Raw genomic sequence first — 26,764 nt, forward strand, 5'->3', positions numbered from 1 at the left:
TACCTTGCTTGAATGAGCCCTGTTAAACATGGCAGTGTTTCTTTCTGCCATTAACCACCAAATAATAAAGGTTGTGTGACTAAATGAGAAAAGGTTTTAGAACAAAAAGTATAAACTTTAAAGGCTGCATGCAGGAAAGAATCCCACTTCTGTCTGTCACACAGGATCCATGTACAGTGGTAGAGAATAAAATGCAACTGAAAGTCATGGAATTATTTGCTAAGTGAGGAGCTCTTCACAACAGCCAGAGGAGCTGGAATGGAGAGAGAGAGGGAGAGAGAGAGAGAGAGAGAGAGGCTGGATTTGGATGTCATAGGGACATCATTCAGGCCTTGAACCCCTTTCCTGGTATGATTTTAGCCTGTACAACTTTATCTCTTCACAGAATTCATAAGGCAGGTGTGGAATTTGATGTAATAACCATGTAGTTCAACTTGGGTTCAGATGCAGCCCTTGAGAGAGAGACCAATCTCCACTCCTCAGTTGTGGGATACTCAGTCTCCAGTGGAAAAATTGTTCCAGTTTTGATAAAATATTTACATCAAGCCCAGGCTTATACGTCACCCAAGTGTCCTAGGAATCACAACTGAATCATTCAATGGAAATACAAGAGCAAATACACTTAAAAGGAAGAGCCTGAAGTCCTGCTTCTTACAGTCTAGAGGAATGCTTTGATGCACAGGCTGCTGCAGAAAGAACCTTCCCACCACAGGTTTGAGAAAAGACTCCTTTAGGAGCCTCTGCTTCATCAAAGGAAGACGACCAAGAAGAAGTCCCTTGTGTACCTCTTGGCAAACCAGGCAGCAGACACACGATGTCTCTTGGATTTTGTTACAGCTGGATGGGAGACTCAGGTATCTGCAGCTGGGACTTGGGCACCTAAGGTGGGCCCCATTGTGCCAGAGCATCCAAGACCCAGTAGCAGAGTCTGCTCTAATATTTCAATATACACTTGTGTGAGCAAGGATGGAGCATATGATTACAGATTGAGTTATCAGCTTCTCAGTACACACTCTTTAACAGATTGCAGCAATTTAATCCTCTAGGAAAGATTCTATTAAGCCCTAAACCAAATACATACAAAAACATAGTGGCAGTAAACATGCCCACATACAGTAGTTAAAATATATTATTGCATATTATAAACATTATATACAAGGTTAAAATGGTTTCTTTACCATTTACTTACAAGTGACATTTGTAGCTGAATGCCTTACTTACAAGTCCTCATTGCTACATGCTGAGAACTACCAGAGGTATTTGGCAAGACTATACAGTATAGAGAGATATGGATCAATCTGAGCAAGTGAACTGTCAGCCACTTTGCCCATCTTTAGCACTGCAACAGATTTTCAGCAATGACAGAGACAACTACCATTCAAGTGATTTATACCAGATTTCTGAAATTAGACCAGCATAGTTACTGAATGTTTTAGAATGAGCTTATCCACACTGATGTATGGATTAAGATGCTGCATTTCACATTTGCAGTGGGTCATCTGGTTACAAATCTGGGGGCTGGTAACTGCTTGTACACTAGAGAGTGAGGAACAATAAATAAGGGACCAGGTTACTGTGGATGGCCTTGTGCTTGACAAACCCAAGTCTATCTGCAGTGGGTGCACAGGTGCAGAATGGACAGTATTTTCAATGCAGTCTTGTAACAGTTTCTCTGATCAATGTCTGTCAAGTTTACGGGGAATCTGCTTTCCAAGAAGAATGAAATGCTGTGGTTCCTTACAAAATGGCTCTGCCTGAGGCTAGATCTCTGTCAGTGTGATCTTGAAGCCTTCAACCATGCTCTCCATGTTCAGGATGAACGTGTCCTCGTTGGAGTAGTGCTCAATAATGTTGTCATCCATGTTTACCAGGATGCTGGTGATAAAGGCAGAAATCAATGTTTTCATGTACCAGGACACTGAAAGGAAAAGCTATACACTCTGCTACATGTACTTGTTTCTCTACAACACAAAACCAGACTCCAGCACATGCCAGTACAGGCTCACAAGCAGGAATTGTCATCAAGATCTGCCCCATAGTCCCCTGTAGTCTTTGGATTAGAGGCTGCTCCTTGCCAGAGCAGTTAAGGGACATGCCAGTGCTGGGATGTTGACACACTTAGGCTACCTACAAATGAGCTGCACTTCAGATCCCTGGCAGACCCAGCTAGCTGGTGCTTCCCATGCCTGGCAGTGGCTCCCACAGGGACACGTCCGTGCCACTCCTCAGACACACCATGTGGGCTGCTGCACTTCTGTGGTGTGAGGGAAGCACAGGGAAGCAGTGGAATTTGTGCTTTGCACACAGCTCACAGACTTAGAACTCAGCTCGGATGTGAGACTATCAACAATGACTATTACAAGTGTATATGAGTGTTTTCCTCACTCTTTACCTCCGAGTGTTTCTTCTGTCACTTAGAAAGAAGCAAAACATGAGAAGTTTCACCTGTCTACTCAAAAGCTAAAGAAATCCCCAGACAACAATGCCCTAAGCTAGTTACAGCTGAAAATAAATGACTGGTTTAAAAATATATTGCTACAATATTGCGGTTAAATAGAACTTTAAAAAAATAGTTGAAGTGGAAAGATTTAGTTTTATGGCAAGGAGCAGAAGCCTAGCTATTCTAAAAGTCCAGCTGTGATGTTCATGTCTAAATTTGTTCAGCTGAAATGCCTGCAGCAAACATTGCCCGCCTGTCTTTCAGAGTAAGACAGTGGCCTACTTCTCCCTAACACTGCAGGAAATCTCCACACTGCATTCACAGCAAAGGCAGCATCTCCCACACTGGCCTCCATGATGTTATTAAGCATATTGTCTACAAAACAGACTTTATCCACCTATCTTATCCACAAACCCTTCCTTCACAGTAAGCTTATGAATACTGGTCAGACACAAATTGGAAATCCATGTTTCCTCTTCTGCCATCCCTTACAGTCTCCATAGACATGAAGATTTCAAGCACATGGGTATGTCTCCTGAAAGAGTTTGTGCTGCCCAGCATCATGAGGCCCAGGTATAACTGGGATCTGTGAGTACTTCTAAAGGATCCTGCAATAGATCCTTAGTTAGTTAGGTAACCAACTTACCCCTTTTTACTCTTCTTATAAAGTTTTGCAATCTTTTCAACTGGCAGCCCATATTTCTCAGAGATCTGAAATAATAAAAGAAATATCACTAAAGATGAATGAGAAATATAAAAATATCCCTCTTACCTTACATAAGACATTAAAACTAAATCTCTGCAAACTTTGACAGGATAGCTATACAGAAAAGTCTGTCACAACCATATCATGCTCTCATTTAAGGATGAATTGGAGAGCAGCAATCCTGAGCACCTTAATCAAAACCACAATTGTCTCCATCTAGAAACTCACATTATAATTTTTATAGGGTGTGAGTCATCAGAACTGCCCCAGCATCTCCTAGTGCTCTGTTCAAGGAGTCAATGCTCTTCCCAGCTTCAGATTTTACCAGGGAATTTCTGGTAAAATCTATCTGACCTTTCTGTTGTTTCTTAATCTGATTTTTTGGGCTCATGGAAGCAAAGGCTTCTCCCACAAGGCAGAAGACAGACACATGGCAACCCAACAGGAGCTGATGGATGGATGGAACAACAAAAACATACACATTTCTATTTGTCAAAGATGTTTCAAGGTTTATTAAGCTAACAGCACTCTCCATGGTGGTACTTCTGTCTAAAAAGCATCTTCAAGGCACCTTTTATTGTGGGAGGGCTACCAACATCAAACACACAGAACTAAGAAGATTCTGTATGGTTGGGAAGGTGGTTCAGTGTAGTTACCACAGTACCAAAATGAAAACACTATTTACTTCACAAAACATTATCTGAAAGTATAGATAACAAGATGAGATGTCACAGAGAATTGTGTTATCAAGGAAAAGGACTTGTAAAATAAACTTCTTACTAAAGCAACTAAAACAATAAAACAAAAAAATAATACAGTAAAACTTTAGAAGGAAGAACTGTTTAGCTGACAAATTACTCATGCCAACAAGTACTCACTGGGATGCTTTGGCATTGCTTTGCAGCAGTGTACTAGTAACTTTTTTGGATGTCTATTCTGCAGTGAGTCTGTGGTGTGCTTATGAGGATGATGTTCCTGGGCCCTTCCTCTGAGCCAGGTTTGCTTTCCAAATTATGATTCTTCTTTGAGGGAACAGGTCTCACAGTTCACATTTTAGAAGAGGATTGTCCCAAAAGGCAAAATAGTTAAAGAAAAATGACTTTTTTTCCCCCCACTGATTAATGTTCTTGGCGTTCTACTGCCAAGCAAAGTAAGTTTGCAGCTCTTCCCAAGTGAAATGAAGTTGCAGCTAAATAGCTGACTACTTATCTTCTGTATTAGAGAACTGAAATGCATAATTAAAAATCCATTTAAAGACTGGCAAACATCAGGCACTGTAAAATCCTTTCTTTGTGTTTGCATTCAGAGTTCTGTTGAGAAAAGGTATTTTAGGGAAGTACATTAAAGCAATTATCACAAAAGAGAAAATGGAATGGATAAACTCAGCACAAAGGACAGATTCAAAGAGCCACAGGCTGAACACCAAGCAGGCTCCCATCCAAACAGCCAAGATGCTCTGAAAGAGAGAATTAATTAGCCTATACTTGTCTATAGCACCTATAATAGTATCATTGTCATCTTAGCCCAGATGCAATTTTGTACTTAAAAACTACCCCTAATAATGCACAAGGCTATCAGCTTGACTGGCATTCTATAGCAAAACTCCAAATTCTGGAGAACCAATAAAACTTCTCATACACTGAAAGCAGTGTCCTCTGACTCTTAGCACACATCAGTGGCTAACAGAAAGGGGAATAACTGATGGGGTACAATAAACCCATCCACTCCCTAAGTTTTCCACCTAGCAGAGAACAAAATACAAACTGAATTTGGGTGGTATTTGCTACATCAGTTTCGCTTGCACCAGCATGTTTCACTGTTCATTTACTCTTTATTATCCTCTGGTTTTGCCTATCATGAACAGAATGACGTCAGATAAATAATCCGGTGTTGAATTTTTGTATCTGTGCTTCTGTTGTACCCCTAACTTTAAGTTTTCAAGTAAAGCAATAACAAAAATTGCTTTTCATCAGACAATTGAAAAAAAACCCCTTTGTAACAGGCAATGGAGAAAAACTGGCAATCTGAAACTGCAGAAAGTGTCACAAGTGTGTGAACACGAGGAAATGATCTCCCTCTCTCTCTGGGTTGTTAACTCTGAAGCCCAGTGATATGGTAAAGACCAGCACTTGAAGACACTTTTCACTGCCTCCATGCAAATAAACAAGCCAAGCAAAACATTTCCTGCCAAGGAGGCTTAATAGCAGCTAATATACAGCATTCTGCACATTCCAGCATAAATCTTCCCTAGGATATTTGGCATTCCTAACACTCATGCATTCCAAATGTTGCTCAAAGTAGTTTGGGACTCTGGGACATCACTCCCTACATAAACTATGAGAGGCTGGGCTGAGAAAGCCTTGCCTGTCACACTGACTATGACAGGTGTAGGATTTATATAACATGCAGGGATTACTGAGCTTTGCAAAAGACTTCCAGCTGACTGAGTAAGCACATTTCTCAGGAACCCCTGGGATCCAATCAATTATACCAAACAGCAAGCTGTGGAAGCCAGGCTTAAAGTGGTGGTATGGGAGAGCCTCCCCCTCATAGTCTCCAGTACAAATGTGTTGAAGTCCTGCTGCAGAATTGGAGAAAGCATAGGGCAAGCATCTGCTAGGGCATCTCACTTAACACCCTCTTCTCAGAGCGTTTGCTGCCAGCACAGGAGGACCACCACTTACTGCCAACTTCAATACAAAAGGACAGGATTTCTCACCTGAAGCCAAGCAGGCTATGTTAAATTTTAAAAAGGTGTCTTTATTGGGAGGAATATTTTTCCTTATCATCTCGATTGTCCATTTGTCAATCTTCTGAGCAGAGATTTATTTCTGTTAGGATGCCCAAAGGCAGAGCAACAGCCTTCTGAGTGGCATTGAAATAGCTGTCTGGGTGTCCCTTTGGGCTGCAGTCCCCTGGCATGGCAAGTTTGTCTGATTGCATAAGCCACCAGAAATGCTCTGTGCTGGAGTCAGGAAACCAGAAAGGGCAGTATCTGGGTGGGTCCAGGCATGTAGGAAAACACCTTTGCCAGCTTATTTCTATTAAATGGTCTGGTCTGTTGCCCTACACTGGCTGGAAGATCACATATATATCGGCAGGTATCTAACAGTCTAAGCTAGCTCTATTGAACTCAGCTGTTAGCTTTTAATTATTAAAAGACTTTGGGAGATGCTTGAATTTCCCAATTTGAATTGCCCTCCGTAATTTGAATAAATATGCAATTTTGCACAATGTAAGACTGAGGTACCTACTGAGATCCACAGTTATCCTGACTATGGATCAGGCTGAAATCAGGATGTAGAGCTGGTCAGTCACCACATATGTGTGATGTCTTGCTATTTTCTCCTGATCAAGACTGATTAGCAAAAACCAAACATCTGAGTCGCTTCCTGAGACATGCTGCATTTCTGAAACCCAAAACCTCTAGATATTTGCCAAAAGAGAGATATCTGAAAAAGAATCTAATTGTTAATTTGGAATGGGGGATATGTGAGAATAAAACAAACATAGGATCTGAGAAAACCATATCATTAATAACAGAAAGTTAGGGGAAAAGTCAAAGATCAGGAATAGTGACTAACAAAAAGAAAAAAAAATATAAAATCCATTAACAGAGAAGGAGGGTATGACAGAGGATCATTAGAGCTCCCTTTCAGATCTGGGACTCTGTAATACTCAGAGGCTCAGTTCCTAAATTCTTAATACTGAGAATAGAATGACGCATTTAGGATATGCACAATTACAAAATTACATGATTTGCAGCAATGACTGTAGAGAGAATATTTAAGAATATGCAGTTTGACAGCTTTTTGGCATTGTTTTATCCACAATATCCTACCAAAGAGAATTCAAATTTTCTGAATGTGTTCCTTCCAGTGAACTGGGACATTTTACAACAGATCAGATTTCTCTGGTGCCGAAAACATGCCAGTGAGTCAGCAGCTGCACTGACTGAGGTATGCAGAAACCCTTCCTGCTTCTGCACCAGCTTTGTTTTTGTTACATGGTGGCTGGAGAACAGGCATGGAGAGGCACAGACTACTAGAGACAAAATATTCATGCTAGCTTGAACAGTTATAGAAAGATTATAACATACTTTTAACTTCCATACAAAGACAAGATGAAATTGTGTTGCAGCTTACCATGAATCAGACTGCTGCCTCTTCAAGCAAAGCCTGGTTTTTGTTATCCATGTGCTCTGCCTGACAGCTGAGCTGCAGTCACAGCTAACAAACAGCATCAGCAGAAGCACAGTTAGGACGTCCTTAGTGTGCCACTGACTCTCCTCAGAGATACCCTCATCTAAATAGCTGCTTTAAGCAACTTCACTAACTCACAAATCTTTTTCTGCTTTCTGCTACTGGCCAAATATTGACCAAATAACTCAATCTTTACTGCATTAAAAGTGTTCAGTAAATGCAACAAGATACTGTGATGGTTTTAAGAGAGTATAAATACACACACTTCTAGCATTTGGCTGAGTTCTCTGGGGCACTTTCATCCATTTCCGTCTTCTCCCCTACAAGTAAACAAGGCTGGAAATCAACTCAGCATCCCACATGTCAATCTCACATTCCTCCACTGAAGCAGTGAGACACATAATTATTTCTTAACTCTTCCCTTACCAAATTTCATGAGCCATCAGCTCACATAAACAAGATTAAACATAGAAATAGCAACTCTTATGATGACAGCTAATGGGTAACAAGCAAAAACTCAACTCAAAGAAGCAGCAAAGAGACAACTGGTAGGTAGGTCACGCTGTAAGTGAGGACTAGAGAAGGAATTTGAGACAACATATGAATGACAAGTCTGCACTGGCTCAGCACCTGCCTCTTACATGCTGAACAGCAATTGCACAAAGGCCACATGAAATTCCCACAGAAACAGTGCATCCTTGGGCCTCTTCTTGGAAACCAGGCTGGGAATGTACTGACAAATATTACAGGAAAAGATTCAACATGCTCTGAATCATCAGTTCAGAAAGAAGCCTTTCAGAAAATGAAGCTTGCACCTCTCTCCTTCCCTGACACTGGTTAACTACTGCAATTCCTCAAAGCTCAGGTGTCCAATAATCAATTCTGTGATGCTGTTTAAACCCAGTAACCTGCTGATAACACTGAACTAGGAAAACACCAGGATTTCAGGGTTCCAGAAAGCTTTAAGAAATGCTTTAAATGCACTTGAGAATAACTTCATCTTTATATTATGGTTTATCTCAATAACACATGGAAAGCCTCAAGATTTTCTTGCCAAGAAAGACAGACAATGTGAGGACATTGGATACTTACAGCTTCCATTAGCCCCTTCACTGTGGGTGATTTCAGCATCAAAGCATCAAACACCTCATCTGTCTCCTTCCTCACATACAAAAGCACTGAAATAGGGGGGAAAAAAAAATCAGACTTGGAGCAGGTTCAGTCAATTGCACAGATTAAATACCCCACACTGAATAGAAAAACAAATATTAATCCATGACAGATAAAATGAAGCACTGAAGATAGTTTGCACTTAAAAAGATGTGCCTTTAATATCATCAGTGATCTAGACAGTGGACAACACATCGTAGTTGCTTTGAAAATACAGTATTGAAAATTAAATTCAGCAAATTTAACTGATGTGAAGAATTTCTATGTTCCAGAATCTAAATATCCATTTACAGAAAAAAAGCTAAAAAGCACTGGGGCCTTGGTCCCTTGGTTATAGGACAAAACAGACAATCTAGGTCTTCTTAAACCTCTGTCTTGGCTTATACCTCTCCAGGTTTCATCTAAAAGGCTTGGAAAGGACATTCAAAAAAGGCAAGTCTGGGTTGCCTTTAGCCATGCCTGTGAGAGCAAAATCAAAGAAAAGGTAAAGAAATAGTTGCCTCTGACATTACCATGCAGATGACTGCAAATGGGCTGACCAGTATGAAAATAAACACTGGGGAAAAAAATGAGTTCAAAGTCATTTGAGACTTTACAGGGGAGACAATCAAGAGCACCGCTGGCAGGCAGGCATTTACCAGTGTGCCCACCTGCTTAGGTACCCAAATGCCATTTCTGTTTCTCTTCCTCCCTCAGATGTTGGCTGCTAGCTGTCCACAGGCACAGTGCCCTGCCCTCTTTAGCTTTTGTTTCCTTCACACTCCTACAGGTAGATGGAGGAACCTTGCTGTAACATGGCAGAAGCAAAGCAGACAGCTACAAAGCATATAAGATAGACACTAGAAAAGTATTTTAGGCATCATCTCACATGACAGGTTGAATAAGATGTTTCCTAAATGAAGTGCCTTTTCAAATAGCACTGCTGCGCATGAGCTCCAAAGACACATGCACTGTCATGTCTGTGGGACAAATTACATTGGTAAACCTTTTTTTGGGGAGGTAGATAAAAAGGGCATCTTTTGAAACTCCAGATTCTCATGGTCCAAGAGATAGCTTCACCACATAACTCAATAGATGACACACAGATGAGCCAAAAAATATGATGGTATTTTTCACACAGAAGTAATTGTGTAGAAGTTAATTCTCAGGCCAAGACTCTAGCAGGATGAACCTGAGCCCATTTGTGGAGAATTGTAGCTTCTTTGCCCAGGTTTTGAAATTACTGGAAAAAAATAATGGGTAGTTCAGTTCCCTGACTGGGCCTAAAAACCAAACATGCAGGAAAATGTCGGGGTTTTTGCATCTTCAATTCAAAGATATGAGCCATAAAACTGCAACCACAGCATGCAGAGCCACATCCTTTTCACCTATATTTTGGCAACTCTTTGGGGCCTGGCCTGAGAACATCGTTTTAATGGACTTAGAAGCAGAGACAACTTTGGGTCACAATTTAAATCGTCAAAACATAAAAGAAAAAAAAATTCCACACCAGGAGTTAAATTTTACCATGCCTGATATGCTTAATTGCATGAACAAGCTCTCACTCAATGGACTAATTTTACCAGTACTAACACTTATATTAATTTAGTAAACCTTTTCCTTGTGATTAGAGGGTTATCCTGGCTTTGCAAACATCTGGAGGTCTGCCAGCCTTAACAATTACAAATATAGCTGAAAGGAGAAAAAAAAAATCGCTTGGTCCAAGATTAAACTTGGGTACATTACACAATCCTGGTGCTGAGCTTTACATCTCTGTTGTGCTTGGTGTGCCAGGCAACATTATACACACAGAGAGACAGGATTAGTAAGCACATGGGGGGGTTGTTAGGCTTTTCTTTATCCTGACAGGTGTGAAACTCCTGGCTGTGATTCAGCAGAGCACTCTTCCACAAATGACTTGTGATGACAGTGATGCCTTAGAAAGCCCCTGTCTCATCCCTGCCCTTACTCCCTCTTATTCTGGCTCGTCTCAAGGAATTTTCCTGGATGACAAACTCTCCCAAACAGCAGATGTGAGTGAAGAAACAATCCTTTTTTTAAATTATTCTTCAGACAGATCAGATCCCTGCCTCAGTGTACAATGTAGACCCACAAGCCTTCATGCTGCAGAGCAGCAGAAAGACAGCCAGTGGCAGGCACAGCCAGAGGAGAGGGAAAAGGGCTGCAAAGGCTCCACTGGGCTCAACAGCAGCATTGCCACAGAATGACTGTGACCATGTAACACAACTCATGTCCTCTGATCCTACTGTCATCACATTCACAGCATCTAGACGGACTTACTCTAACAGTTTCAGAGTAGTTCAACATAACTTTCCTAAGAGACAAAAGCTGCACACAAAAATTACTTTCTTGAAACTGAGAACTACAGGACTGGAAATCCACCTGATCTGTAATTTAGCTGCTGGATTTATAATTAACGGCAAACTCCCTATAAAATCTGAAGGGGAAAGTGAATTGAAAACTTACTGAGAGCTCCAAACAGGAAAAAGCCAAGTCTAGCCAAGTCACTAGCTCTGGTGCACATTTGGTACAGATTAACATACTTCACATTTCTGTGTTGGGCATTTGGACTTCCCTTAGAGGTCAAGGAGATAAAAGAATAATTCAAAAAGAGGCAGCTACCTGAGTGAGAATACAGCGTTTGCAAATCCCTTCAGACCTTCTCTCTTGAAGGCTGCCCCTTAAAATTTTTACTTCCACCAGACAGTGTTGCAAGGAGGTCCAGAAGGCAGGGGTGAGGTCATACACTTCCACTTCTTCAGTGGAGCTTGGATACCTCACTGGCTGCTATTTACCTGCACTGCTCTCCTAATAAGATACCTTGGGATTACATTGCTTTTAATGTATATTTTAATGTATATTTTCACATATCAGACCTGTGCCTTCTCAAACACGTGCACCCCATCTACACCTGCTCTCTAGGAGTCTTGGTTCTGCTGTACCAAATGAATCTTGAGAAAAGAAGCTTCTAAGATGGCAACACTGGGGAAAAAACCCCAAAACATTTTAATACCCAGTGAATCCTCTGGCAGAGACAGAGTTATAAAATGGGTAGACTCAGCTGAGCACGATCCCAGATGCAAGGTTCCGGATGGCAGGAAGTTCACCAGGGCAAAGGCCACACTGGAAAAGCCTTGGCCTCCAGCCAGCATAGTCCAAGATGAGAGAAACACTGAACAGGAAGGGGATGTGAAGAGAGCATCCTCCAGCTTCTCTGGTTCTGTGCATCTCCTGGATTTAATCATTTTACATAGCTTTGCTACCAGCTAATTTTTTTTTTTCTTTCTACTCTTACCCTTGAAATGCCTGCAAGTCCTGAATGATATCAAAACAACTATCCACAGCAAAGGACAGGAATAATTAATGCAGGCCAATACCTCCTTGCAGGCAACTTCCCTTGCAGGGAAACCCAGGTGAAATTGTAGGAAATGACAGTTCTTTGTGTAGCTCTCATGGCTGTCATCATCTGCTTGATAGAGCCCTGATAATGCGAATTTGGCCAAGGTCTTGAGTCAACCAAATGCAAGTCCATGGTCAGTGCTAACCTCACATAATTAATTTAAGATTTAATTAAAATAATCATATGTTCACGTTTATTTCAAGAAGGTATCAGTCTCCACCCTATAATCTTCTGCGCTTCCCCTGGTTCAAGCAAACCACCCAAACCAACAGAGAAACTTGGCAAATGAGGGCTTGAGGGAAGTCATTTCTATAAAGCTCTGCTGCAACTGTAATAATACCCCCCTGGGCAGTAAAAGCAGTTAAGGGAAACAAACCCTTTAACAATTCAGTTACATCTGCTGGAAGATGTCTCTCCATGTTTTATATTTCTAATAAATTTCTGATTTTATTCCACCCAATCTAAGTCTGCAGTCAGCAGAAGCTTGCCTGTTAATGTCTCTGTATTTGACCCAATGCATCTTGCATATTTGCTTGTGATCCCAGACAGAACAGAAAAGATGAGCAAAAGTTAAAAATAGACCATCACAGATTTGCTACTAGAACTTTCATAAACTTTGTAGCTTGGCCAAGAACCAAGAAACTTTCTAAGTTTGTTCTATACACTTGTGTCCTGATCCCTTCTTGAGAAAGCACAGTCCTTTTTTTTTCTTTAAGTCATTTTTAGCATTTGTTAAAATGCCTCCTTATAGACTGCAGATGCAAAGATCTCTTCTCCCATCTACCCATATTTGCAACTAGCCTCCTACAACTGACTTTGTCCAAACCACACCTGCCCTTCCCAGTTTGAGGGTTTGAGTCCCACAGAATGATTTGTAACTGCTAAGAATTGATTGTTACCTCTTTTCAGACCTTCTTCTTTGATTTGTTTCAAAGGGGAAGGACCAAACTCTTCCTCCACAGGCCGGAACATCCTTTTCACCAGGACACTGCTACTAGAACACACAAAACAGAGACCATGTCACAGTAAAACTGTGCTCGCAGCAGAAGAGGAGACAACAGCAACAGTCATGACTCATTTTGTACTCTGGCAAAAACACCTACTAGCTACTCAAGTAGCACCAAAAGCAGAAACTGCAAGGATTTAGCTTTTGATTCTTATCTGAACTATCCAGGCCTCTTAAATTGCCAAGACTGACTGGCTGGGACAGGTGACCGGAAAATACGTTCCAATGTTGCACACTAATTTGAAAACCCCAAAGGCCCTTAACTAACTGTTTAAATATTGAGGGAAGGGGGGTGGTTATTGCTTGATGCAATAAACCCCTTTGTTTCTCAAATTACACTGTAAGCCTTATGAAGAGCATGCTTTTCAAAAAGAAATAAAAAGGGCCTCATGTTTTCAAGTCAGTGTTGACTGCAGGTCCTTAGCCAGTCCCTACCACAGGTCACTTTTTGCAGATTTATGGGAGCATAGTTATGTTACTCCAGAATCTCAGACTTGAGGGGGTTCACTTGGGCATTCAAGCAACCTAAAAAAGTATGGGGCTGGCACACAGTGTGGGCTGAAGTTCAGCAGCCCATATTCAAAACCTTATTTCATGGCACCTCTAACCATTAGAGGGACTTTCATCAATTCTTCCAGTCCCTACAAAGTCAGACAGGGAGTACTCTCATTTCCAACCTTTGTCCTTCCCAGGTTCTTTCTTCTCTTTCTGCCTTTCTCTTCTGGCACTTGGCCATTCTCTCGGCAGTTCCTGTATTTGTTGCATACACATGTGTGCACTGCTAAACGGCTTTCAGGAATGCAGTGAAGTTCAGTGCTTCAACAAAAAATTCCCAGTTTTTAAATTATTTGAGAACCCTCATGCTTACATAGATGGCACTTTATTGTCAAATATATTGTCCTCTCCCTGTATCAAACCTTAGGGCTCTTTTACTAGGAAATGTATTAAAATACAGACACAAAAAGCAAACAGTTTACATGGGAGAACCTGAGGGAAGGGGGAGAAAGGGGTCAGCTATATCTGATTTTGTATTTTGTATCAACTTTCTCTGAGTTTAAACTGTTAACTGCAAAGCTGGTGAAACAGCTTCTTTTATCTTACCCTTCTCTCTCGTCATCTGTATTATAGTAAACCTAGAAGGATGGAAATAAAAATCAATTATTCCCAAAACTCAGACACTTGCTTAACAGAATAACTTCAAAAGGCAAAAAAGACAACAAGGGTTTTGCAGTTTGTCATATGTTAAAAATGCTTTTCCTCCTATAAAACACAAACAACTCTACTTCTAACTGTTATCTGGAAGAAGTGAGGCTTAGAGAATCTGCTGTTGAATATCATCTACTGGAAATATATCAAAGTTTATTTGAGAGATATTACCCTCTTCCCTGCTTTATATCATTTTCCCAATTATTTTATAATCCTCTAAATCAGATTGCTACTCGCCTAAATAACCCCTAATACAGTTTAAGCCACAACACTCAAAAGCTTTTGTATGTATTTAATACTGTCTGAAAATCTAATTAAACTATAAAGAGCAAGATTAAACAACAGGCTAATGGAAATACAATTGCTGAAGGTACAGCTGAACATTTTTTGCACAGGCTGTGGCTGGAAGCCCAAGTCCAGTTTTGTGTAAATCTGCATAATTCAGAGTCACTGGGACCAAATTTACAACAGCAGCAAATGCAGCTGACAGCAGCAGGGGAGGTAAAAAATCACAGTCTCTTGTCCAACGCTTTGCAGAACAGTCAGCCAGACTCCTCACAATGTGCCTGCACTGCAGGTCTGCACCAGTAAGTGCAGCAGCCCTGCAGCTGCTGAGCTGCGGTGCAAGCGCAGGCCGGGGGCACAGGGCACTGCAGCTGCTCCTGCTGGGCTGGGCAGGGCAGGGCAGAACAAGCCACCCCAGGCGAGTGTCCAGCACTGGGGCTGGCAAGACACTCAGAACACACACGGCTCTCACTGGGAGCCTTCACTTCTGAAACTGTGCAATGAAAATAGCACAGAGGTGTGTGTGCAAAGCTGAGGGCTGTAACTCTTAGTTACAGCAATAAAAGACACGGCTGAACATTGCCTAAGAGCTAGGAAATGGCGATATCTTCCAGTTAGTTTAGAAAATTATTTACAGGATTATATATACTAAGGAATGTTTCCACCATCTCCTGTTTTGAAACAAATCCCCATTTTGGTTTGAAAGCCATGAGGACAGAAGGTACCCAACACTGATATGTGAGTGGGCGTCTTTCCAGTTCGGGAGAGTAAGCCCGTGACAGCTGTGATTACAACATCTGTGCTCTTTGTGCTTTGCTCAACCACAGTTCTCACTGCTTCAAAATAATTGACAATTCCAACACTCAGTTTCATTTAATCTTTGTCATTTTAGTATTTTCCAGCAAGATGCATATTAAATTTCCTCATCAACTATTTGTCTTTATAAATACATGCATAACTGTCTCATTCAACTCCCTGAGATGTTAATAAATAACACATTCATAGTAAAAAAGTTGCCAGAGCTGACCCTCCAGTTCAGGTTTCCAACTTCCCAGCAGGCGATAAAATAGAAAAGAACCAAGTCAGGAAAGACTTCCTTATGTTTACTAATGATAATAACTGCCAATACTGAGTATTAACATTAGTATGACGGAGTTTTACTTGGAAGAGTGAAAATATTTTTTTCAAGGAATTTCCAGATCTCTAAGTGACGCCGACAGAAAATGGGCAGTGGTGTTTAGTGACCCTGCTCTTGACCTTTCTACACGGGTATGAGCTTGTTCTTTGTTTTCAGCTGTGACAGGGAGGAGGATCTCTGCTACCACAAGGTGGCACTTCATTTCACCAAGCCAAAGAGCGCACTCAAAACCAGATTGTGTTTCAGTCACAAATCAACCTTATACTTGAAAACTAAAGAATGACAGAACTGTAACAAAACCAAACTCGTCAGTTGTCAAAGAAGTATAAACTCCTCCGCACCCAGAACTCAGAACGGTACTTGCCTCTTGTAAGGTCTTTCATAAGTGATGTGCCAAAACTGCATTTACCAAAATGAGAGCTGAAACAAGTGGCCCCCAGGAGCAGTTATTTATTTCCCTAAAACCTGCCCCAGAGCAGAGGCAGCCAGGTGGCAAGTGGGCACCTGCTCATCTCATCAATTCCTACCTGTCCAGTTCTTTGTAGGTTTCCAAAGTGAACATCCGGTATGAAGAGAACGGGCTGGGAATCCAGGTCAGCCATTGTTTTGAAGAAGGTGATATCACTCTTTTTCTGCAGAGGGAGCGCACTCAACTTCCCTTCAGCTGCTAGGTGGATCATAAAGCACAGGGTTGTGAAAGGAGGCATGTTAAGCGTGACTTAGCCCCAGACCAGAAAGGCTCACTTCACTCACCATTATTACATGAGGCTTGGGATGCCTGGCCTTTGCCTTTCTTCCTGTTCTGCTTTCTCTCTTCATCTCGGATTTTCCTTTCTGCTCCCTGATGCAAAAAAGACAACCCACAGATATTACCCAAAGAGGAACCACTGTGAGCATTGTACTCTGCAATGCCTGGAACTACAGCATCAGACACACAGAAATGCTAAAAGAGAAACTGGTTATTTCATTGAAGACAGATCTGTCCAGTCTCTTGGGAAGGTACCAGGCTTTGCATGGATCACCTGTGCCTGAGACTCAGCTGGCACATCCAGTAGCTGCCAGGGGTGCAGACAGCAAGGGGAACATATCCACATGTTGGATTGGAGGAGCCAGGACAGGCAGTGTGCAGTCTGTAGCAGGACTGATGCCAGCACAGCTTGTGCAAAGGGCATCCCAAGCCCAGTGTCTCTGCAATGGACAGAGTGCTCAGGCCAAATATTTTGTGTATGTAATGGCATAAAACACCTGCAGGATTGCTATCATTTTACACAATGTCTGTGCTGAGGTCTTCCCTAAACTCTCCTCCACCCACTTTGTCTGGGGGTGGCATTGCTGCATTGTAGCCAGCTGTGCAGAGCCTTTGAGAACTGACGGTCCAAAAAGGCTGTGCTGACAGCTTGCCAACATATCAAGGGTTCTTACAGAAAAATACAGGCATTTCAAACTGGGAGAAGCTCTCCAGAAATAGGAAAGCAATGTAGCACTGCCCTATTAGGCACCAGGAACTCCTGGGAAGTTGCAGGCTTCTGTTATGTAAATACACTCTCAACAAGTTTAAAAAATAAAACTTGTTATTGACATAAAAAGCAGCAAAGCCTCCTTTGAAGTTCTCCTAATTTACTTTATAAATAATACCTATCACATTGTGAAGGGTAATGAAGATCCATATGCTCCCAGACAGTTGGCATGCAAAATTAGAGAAATTTTTTCCAAATTAAAATTAGAAGTTTCTTGAATAGAAAGGGAGAGGAGGGAGGTAAGGAAAGCAAAAAACACCCACTCAAGATGGCAAAATTCACACATGAGTCAATGAACCAAGTTTAGAAAGAGTGCAAGGAAAGATGTACTCCTGGCTGTAATCTATCAGTAGATTTATTTCCAGAGGCTGAAGGAGCAGGAGGAAGAAATAGCTCTTTAGGAAAACATGAATGAGTCAAACAGAAACGCTGCCTCCAGACCAGGTCCCAGTCCAGCTGTCACTCACCGACCTCAACCACAGAAGCTAAGGGAGCCAGAGTTGTGCACTTATCAAAATTGTTTCTAGAGGTCCATTTGTAACCTTTAAAACCACCTGTCCTTTCTAAGAAAGGAGCAAAAATACACATCCCAGCCACTGTTCAGCAAAAAGCACATCCTGAGAAACCTGTGCTGCACAAAGGGCTACCTGTCACACGGTGCTGCCACTCTGCTGCTCACACGGAATGGGATGAACCACCAAAGTATTTCATACACAGCACCAAGTGTGAGTTTCCTCTCAGGAAAGCAGAAACTGAGGAGGACTCAGCATTTATACATAATAAAAAATTTCTATTTTACTGATTTTCTGTAATATTCTTTGCAACCATGAACTTGGTGACACTTCACAGCTTTCTCTTCATTCATTCACTCAAGGCAACACACCCCAAGATTTCTGGGGGGTAGGCAATGCCTGAGCTGGGCAGTCAATTCCATCCACCAGTGTTTACTTGTGCCACAGCCACTTCACAAATGTGGCAACTGCAATACCCACAAAACTACCTACCAGCCCTTTTGAGCTTGGAGCAGCCCATATGGCAGAGCCAGCCAAGCCTACAGACTGGGATGAGACACAAAATTATTTTTTGCATACTAGAGCATTTCTGCTGCATAGTTTTGACAGCTGAGCCATCTGACACATACCTAATAAACCACAGTTTGCACATCTCTTCAGCATAGAAGAAATTACCTTCCTACAGAGGACTATAAACTATGCTGTGACCAGTGAAATAATTAAATGAGTTCTTAATTTTTTCATTGATATCTGGGCTTTGTACAAATGCAAGGAGTACTTCTGCTACTAATCATTAACAAAATGCAGCCTCCAAATTTCATTTGATTCAAAGTATTTTCTTCCTTATCCTTCAACTCATTTAAACTTAAGTCTTGCATCACTCTGATGCTCATGTGTACTCTTGCTTCTAGTTCCAGGCTAAAGCATTCCACATCTCATTGGGCAGGCATATAGACATAGGCTGATGTCTGTGTGCTTGCCCAATGAGATGTGGAATGCTTTAGCCTGGAACTAGAAGCTCTCTCCAAAGCTGAAGATTATTGGGCAATTAGAGTTGCTTAATACTCTATGATAGTCCATTTTCTCTATGATGTTCCACACCAAAAACAAGGACACAAGAACTGCACATATTCCAAAGAACATGTATTTTTTCAGGTTAAACAAAACTGGAATAATTTGTTTTATTTTGGATCACTGTTATGGTATTCGCCAAGTCAAGTTCTGCTTCTTTTCAGCAAAGATAATCACATATAGAAAATCAAGTGGCTCTGAAGTCCCAGTTCTTTCATACACAGTGGCTAAAGCATTGTGCAATATATAAATATAAATAGGCCTGGTAGCAAGTTTCCCTGACAACCTACTTAAGGAATAAAAATTAAATATTCTTATAATGCAGCATCAGTGATCTGCTCTGATGACTGCAAGGCAGAGAATTAGCACTGACAAAACAAGATGTGGACTGTAACAAATGCTTTGAAGATCGCTTACTGAAAAACAAACATGGACAAAAGATTGGATGACAAATAGGAAGTATGGTAAAGTTAGATTTGTTAAGTAACATTTACAGCCTTTGCAGCATTTATCTCCACATTTAAGTCACAAAGCACATACTGGATGTGAGTTGGTGTTGCTCTCTAGTTTATGTGTAAACTAATATTAATATCAAGGAATTGCCAGAATAAATACTAATATATATTGCACCACTTAGCTAAATGCAGTGTTATTTCTTCAAAGATAACTCCACAACAGCTATGTTGTGTTGCAGCTACAAGATGTTAATTTGTCAGTGAATGTTTTTAAAAACTGGACACCTCCACCTGTGATTTATCCAAGTGAATATACAAATATACCCACTGGTTCTAAAGAGGCACCACTATTACAGAAAGAAACATTTTTAATAACACCTCAGGCACAGAAACATTTTTTCTTCCATGTTGCAGAATGAGAAACATTTCATACTTAGGGAGGAGGAATTTACTGTGCAGTTCCACTAGGCCAGGTGATTGTAATAAATCAGGTACTTTTGTCATCAGCTTCTCTTTAAGGCTGTCAGATTGGGGCATAACGATGCAGTTCACACTTTCAGAATATATAAAGATCATTATATGACTGCTGGGTGTTTTTTTATGTTCCTATAGTACCTCTTCAATTCATCATGACAAGGAGGTGGGCAATAAATAACAGTCACAGTTTCATGGCCTTTCCCAAGGAGGCAGCAAGCTTTGTCCATGTCACTGGGGATAGAGCCACAGGCTAGCAAGAGAAACTGAACCACTTAGCACCACCTCAGCCAGAGCCAGGGGTTTATTTTGACATCTTGGAAAGATGAGGCTACTCAGCCACACCAGCACTCTGAGAACGATGAAATTTCCCAGTGCCACCAGCAAGTGGAAATTCTCCAAACATTTATTTACTTACAAAAGCTCTGTGACAAAGGGATGTTGGTAAAGATCTGGACACGTAAGTTTGGGGAGAAGCAAGAATTTGTCTCTTACCAAGTGCCCATTAGCAGAAACTATCATGTGCATTGACCTCAATAATTTTCATTTGCTCAAGTCACTTTCACACCCGCATTAACTTAAAAAGCTCTACATGTGTGTATACATTTATATTAAACACATATACAGCCTATTATCAATACCCTTGAGCCCTTCAGTTCCCACTTCCAATACATTTTTGATGTGTATAACACTTTAACTACCTCTGTGATCTTTCCTTCTACTTCTGGGCAGTTTTGATTAATAGACTCAACATTCATTTCCTGCTTTTTCATCCAGATATTTGAAGTTCCAATTAAGCCAATAGATGCAATGAACATGTATTATTCAAAATCTCCACCAGTTGTATCTAGAGGTCACCCTTGATGAGTTTGTGCTCTGAATTTCCTTCTTTTTTTTAAATAATTCAAATTTTTCTAATTGCTCTTCAGAATCAGGTAGATGAAAACGACTTGTTACTTTGATATTTACTGAGCTTTCGAGATCCAGCTGTAGCTTCAAATCTCTCAATATTTGACATTCAAAGTTACAACTGAAAGCATAGCATTTTGGCTGCAAGAAGACCTCAGCGCATGCATTTACATTCATTACTTCCAAAGATTTTCCTCCACTAACACAACTGACTGATTAGCCCTCAAGATGTCGTTGTCAAAACAGCAAAAGGAAAATGAAGTGAAAAGGGGGAAGGAGCAGCAACACAGAGACCTGAAACAGTTGAACTCTTACCCTTTCCATTAAAAAGTTAATGTTATGTTTTGCCTGGGGCATGGCCTTTTGTCTTTCTATTCCCACCTGTAGGATGGCAAGACTAATTTGGATAAATTTCCAAGTCACTTAAATAGATGTAGGCCCCTGAATCCCTGAACCTTGACTAGAATCCAGGCATCAGCTCCCCTATGAAAGATGTTTCTCAGCATAGAGAAAGTAATCAGCTGGCAGATGCCAAACAAAATTGAAAAGTGGCCATACTCTCTTTGAAGAATCATCACTGATATTTCTGAGCAACTGCTTCTACCTGGTGATATACACTGCTGACCATGACACTGTCTGATTCATGATCTATGTCTGGGTGCTGAAACATCTTACTAGTCTCCACAGAGGAGCAGTCATACCCACGGCAAAAAAATGTTGTTTAAGAGGGTGTGAACACACAAAAAATAGTTATTGAATTACAAAATGGGAATGGTTAATATATTTTTTGTACTTTACTTTTGATAAGAAAATCTTAGCAACATAAGAGTTTCTAAAATAACTGTAAGCAAAGCAGGGGGAAAATCCATCAGCTGTGTCACTAGAATTTGCTGGTTTCCACTACATCATAAAAGGGAGCTTGGCAGACCCTCACTGAAAAGTGCATTTTTCTGTCAGAGAAACTGACATGAAGTTTACCTGCTATCTATCCTGGCTGCTAGTTAGAAGGGATGACATTAGCAGACTGCCACTTATGTGAGTGAGCCTGTGATCAGCACTGACCTTACAAATAAAGATATTTGTATTTGCACTTTTTATGACTTTTTTGATATTCCAGAATCATGACCGACCCCATGCTGTCCTTAAACAGTCCAACTATTGCTCACAAGCTGAGGATCAGGGCCAAAAAGGCTGCAAAGCAGTAAAATAATTACATGATTTGTGATGCAGCTGGACCAAATGCTACGATGAAATAAAATTCTTTAAGGAAAGAAACAGCATTTAATTAGGGCTAAAATACAGCAATAATAAACTGCCTAACAAGATTCCTCCTTCATCCATGGTAACTGTGCTTTGCACTTACCTTGTCACAAAAAACCTTGATCTGGCAGTAGGCTCGGTGGATGGGTTTATTGCTGCGGTTGTTGTAGCTGTAAGTATCGATCTGAATCATCAAAGGAAGCCCTTTTACTCCTTTCTGTGAGGAGAAGTCTGTGCTCAGGCAGTTCACTGTGATGAAAATCTGTGAGCCAGAGAGATTACTTTTTAAAATGTGGTGCAAACAACAATTAAACTTCCAGAAATAAATGACAAGAAATGGGAAAATAAAAGTAAAATGTTTTAATTCAACTATGATGCACGCTCTGGCAATTCACACATTTATCCTCCACTTCTGCCCAGCAAAGACACTCCATCCTGGGAAGAACAAATTTGAAAGCCATATATTGCTGCTTCACTTTGGATCAGAAGCTCACGTTTGAAGTGAATCATTTGGTTCTCCCAATTTATCATGCTTTGGTTCACACCAGAGCTCAGAATACAAGAGCTGGATTCTTTTTGGAAGAGCCAGACCAGAAAGATATGTTCCAGGAGCACTCAGATCCTCCAGCTGCTCATGGTTGCTTAGTTCATGGGAACTGACTAAAGATAATCTGAGATAAAACCTCCTAAAACGTGCCTTATGTGGATGTCAGCTCTTTAGCCCTTACGTGTTCCACTCCTCAACCCTGCTCTGTATGTTTGCACTATCTGTTGATACAGATCATCTTGCTTCACCCTTTCCAGCTGCCTTAGGTATGGCTTGCTCATCTGACAGCTCATTCAAATTCAGTGGGACAAAGATAAACTCTACTCCTCTTCTTTTATTTTAAACATTTTCTTCACACTCTCATTGACACTGCTGCTTTCTCCATCCTATCAATAGACACTGTGTTTCACTTTAAGGGCCCCTCCACAGTCTTTCCTCAGTTTTAAAGATGCATCTCACCCTGTGTTTCAAACTGGGAAGGAATTTTTCAAATATTCATAAAACTACTCCCTGCCCCTTCTCAGAAGTTCTCTTTGTTCCACAGCATCCGCTTAACTTGACACTGCATTCAGAGAGTCACACAGAGCTGTCTGAGCTGGAAGGGACTCAGAAGCATCATCGGGCCCAGCTCTTAATGGCCCCATCCAGGGATGGAACCCACAACCTCGGCATTAACCAACTGAGCTAGCAAGTCCCTGCTTGTCTATGCTTCACAAATCCATCTCTTGCTCTCCTTCTACAACAAAAACTTACAACTTGAGAGGCACTAATCATCTCCCTCTCGTTTACTCAATTGGCCCCATGGGACAAGGTGTGTGTCATCTGTACAGGACCTGGGAGAAGGCTCTCCCCCCACCAAAGTCTTCCAAGAACTATTCTGATGTAAAGCAAACATTATGAACTGAAATACCACCAACAGCTTTCAGTCAGGATGGCATTCATAAACTCAAGAGAAGAAAGTAGATTAAAAATCTAATTTTCAGCCCGGTGAGGAATATGTGCATTACCTAATAATTTGGGGCAATTGTGTATTAACTTGAATCTACTTTTCACTCACCCTTAGTTAAAAAAGCAACAACAATACACCAAACAAAACAAAACCCCAAAGTATGAACCAAAGAAAAGGACTGAGAAAACCAGCAGCACATACTCCTGAACCAGGAGGATGTGAAACCTTTTCCAGAAGAATAAGGACACTCAGGAAAGAAGAGATCCCCAACAGACCTGATGCACACCTCACCGGGCAGAGGAGAGGGCAGCAGGCCCCTGGGGTCTGGGAGGATTCCTGAAGGAAGAGCATGAAGGACATCCCCCCTCCTCTCCCTCCATTCCACAAACAGGGAAAATAAACCAACAGCGTGAGCGAACGGAATGCAACATCCCTAAAGAAGACAGCTGAAAATAAAGAAGGGCTCCAGCAGGGCTGGTGGGGGATACTTTACCCTCCTGGCAGAAGTTAACATTACAGTCAGGGTCTTTATGATGGAGCCAGAGCAGCTTGTTTGCCTGACTGAGCTAATGGCCCCTCCTCTCTGCTTCTGATTGTATCGCAGAGCTGCATTTACAAATGAAATAGTTGAACTTTAACTGCAGAGAGAAGAGGGAGGCAGGGAAAGGCCCTAGGTGAAACTCTGATTTTGAAGCTGATAGTGTTATTTTTGTTTCAAATTACAAGTTGATCTCCTCCAGCTCCAAAGATAAGTGTAGACACAGTGAATACTCTTTTGAAATAGGACAGCCTGAATTTTCATTCGCCCTCAGAATCATTCATAGTGTCAGGGCAATGGTTTAAAGTGTGTGTGAACACACAGCAGTAGAAGGAAGTCTAGCATAAAACAGAATCTGGTCTCCCTATATTTTAGCCCATACTTCTGCACAGGGATTTTCCAAAATGTACGCTCAAATGTGAGAAGACATGCAGGCTTTGCATCTACCTAGCAGCTTGCACTTCCTCCAACTTTGCTGCACACTCAGCTGAGATGCAAAAAAGATCTTGTCCCACCTTAATCAACTACATACACTGTGTCATCTCTTTCACTGCCTCCACAATCACAGAGCAGAGTAGGAACTGCTGGGGAAGACAGACTTTATGGTTTCAAGAGTCCCCATACAGCAATAACAGATTATTCAGCATGAATAATAGATAGATGCTGTGAGACTCAATATCTTGTCCTGACACTGTAATACATCAGGATCTCTCTGAGGAGCAATGACTGTACATTCATGCACATGAAGTGTACTACGCTTTCTGTCATATCATTTGCACCTCACAGATAGATTGATTTGAATTAACACAGATCATTGATGCTGGAGAAATTTTCTGTCTCCATGCAATATTCTATTAGCTTTCCTGTAAAGCACCACACTGACTTTGTATTTGGAAAACACAGGGGTGTACAGACGGAAAGGGAAGAGGGCATAGGTTCTGTTATTTATTTTAGGGGGTTTCTTCTTTGCATGACTAAAGATTTGCACCAGTGTAGCAGGCTGCTATGGTGAAGAGGACCTGAAGAAACATCTGGACAGTCCCCTTCTCTCTCCCCTGCTCTGACCAGAAACTACCTTCCCAAAGCAGTGATCTGCTCTGAGCAGCACTGATTTCAGCCATTTGTCCAAACACGTCCTGCTTTGCCCTTTGCAACTCTCATCTTCCCCCTCTTTCCAGCTCCTGTCCATAATGCATGTACTCCCACTCTTGATGAGACAAGGGGCAAAACAACTCCATAGGCAGCCACAAAATGGAGTGCTATTCTACTTTTCTTAGAAGATACCCAGATTTAAGATCTCCTTTGCTGTGATATTTTGCATAGTAGAATTAACATGGTTAGAAAATGTAGTTAAGTAGAAATTACAGCAGCAGGAAGAGAAATCACTGTCTCCCTCCCAATCCCTGTCTACACTTGTCTCAGAATTGTATTAATAAAAGTTCATATGATTGTACTCGAATTCAGATGCAACTTTTTTTTCCTGTGCAAACTAGATTTTAGCAATGTTTTGCTATCTGAAACACGTTGTATAATTGTCATTATAGTGATGTCTTTTTTTTTAATGTCAGCATATCTTAGATTAGAGCAATTAATGGCAGAGTTCCACCCATCTAGTCTCCAGCTCAGGCATGCCATTGGCAATTAAATACTAATTTAGAGAAACATTTGGTGCTGAGAAAGTTTCACAAGTGGCCCAAGATAACGACAACTCTTCTATTTGTTATAGAGCACCTCTAGAAAAAGCACTCTGTCTTTTGGGGACTACTCCTCCACGGTGTAGCTGCTATTATGAGAATTACTGTTTGTTAAATACTGCAGCATAATTAGGGATGTACAAGACACAAACGTAGTAAGCTGCCTTAAGGGAAAGCAAGGCTCAGAAGTGCATTTCCCTTTTTATCATTTAATTCAGCCAACATGACTCTTGCTGTGGTGTCTCAGCTTATACACTAAAGGTCTACAGCTACAAAACTTCTAATATAAGCCTTTTATTACTATTTACATTTCTGGCTCCCATTGTCTCAGAAACTGCCAAGGGCAGAAGGGAGGCACAAAATAAGAAACTTAAAGCAATTTCTCTGCTGAATACTGGCAATACATAGAGCCCCGGTGACTAGTCTCTTAAAAGTCTGCTTTAAAAGGTTCCTCCCTCCAGACCTAACAACAAGGAGTTAACTGCCTTGTCTCTCAAATGACTAACATCAATCCCATCGTTCCTCATATACACAGAAAGTGTGGGTTTATAGTTTCTCCTACCAACCGTTACCTTATAAATCCCACACAAAGGTAAGACCTTTGTTTTATTTCAATACAAATGTCTCCAGCAAATGTTTACACTACTCTTTTGAAGCTTCCTCAACCCACACCACACCCCGGCAACTACATAAAAATGCCATTTGCTTTGAATCCCAGATGCATACTTACCAAGCCATTTGTATACACTGAATTTCAACATTATGTGCTACCACAGGTTAACTCTAATATATACACATGTGTGTGCATGTCTTGCATCTATATATACACTCATATATATATATGCACACTTGCACACACAGACATGGTTTATTAAAGTAGTTGCCAAGTCTAATCCTACATAATTTCTGCTACTAACTCCCCAAAATGAAACATCTTTTCCTTCAACCTTTACATTTTTAGAGTAGAGAAGAAGTTAATTTCCTTCCTAATTAAATTGATGGAACTTGAGAAGGAAATTCATGATTAAGGAATAAAAAAATCATATACTAGTCAAAGCCTGGCCTAAGTATCACTAACAATGTTTAAAAAATATGGATTGCCACAATACAAATTACTGCTAGAGATAGTGCTGTTCTATAAGCTTGATTTTACCATTGTACCCACTGGAATTGGAGCTCCCTTTGGCTCACAATATCCAAGAACCTAATCCTGCAAATCAGTCACTCTTTGAAAACAGCTTATTACTGTATGAGCCATGCCAAAACTCATTAAATAACTGGAAAG

At 41.0% G+C, this 26,764-nt stretch overlaps 1 protein-coding gene across 1 annotated transcript in view; it reads right to left on the reverse strand.

Annotated features, from left to right (window-relative positions):
• Window positions 1–1,760: 1,760 nt before the first annotated feature.
• Window positions 1,761–26,764, reverse strand: part of GRHL2 (grainyhead like transcription factor 2) — a gene marked incomplete at both ends in the record, with an annotated part of 58,860 nt that continues 33,856 nt past the window's right edge. Inside the window, 8 exons of the mRNA XM_084201667.1 lie at window positions 1,761–1,875; window positions 3,087–3,151; window positions 8,441–8,526; window positions 12,818–12,912; window positions 14,026–14,057; window positions 16,081–16,220; window positions 16,307–16,394; window positions 21,855–22,013. Coding sequence (XP_084057793.1) covers window positions 1,761–1,875; window positions 3,087–3,151; window positions 8,441–8,526; window positions 12,818–12,912; window positions 14,026–14,057; window positions 16,081–16,220; window positions 16,307–16,394; window positions 21,855–22,013 — 780 coding nt within the window. The remainder of the gene's footprint in view (window positions 1,876–3,086; window positions 3,152–8,440; window positions 8,527–12,817; window positions 12,913–14,025; window positions 14,058–16,080; window positions 16,221–16,306; window positions 16,395–21,854; window positions 22,014–26,764) is intronic.

Source organism: Fringilla coelebs, assembly GCF_963513975.1.
Source record: "Fringilla coelebs genome assembly, chromosome: 1".
Taxonomy (NCBI): Eukaryota; Metazoa; Chordata; class Aves; order Passeriformes; family Fringillidae; genus Fringilla; species Fringilla coelebs.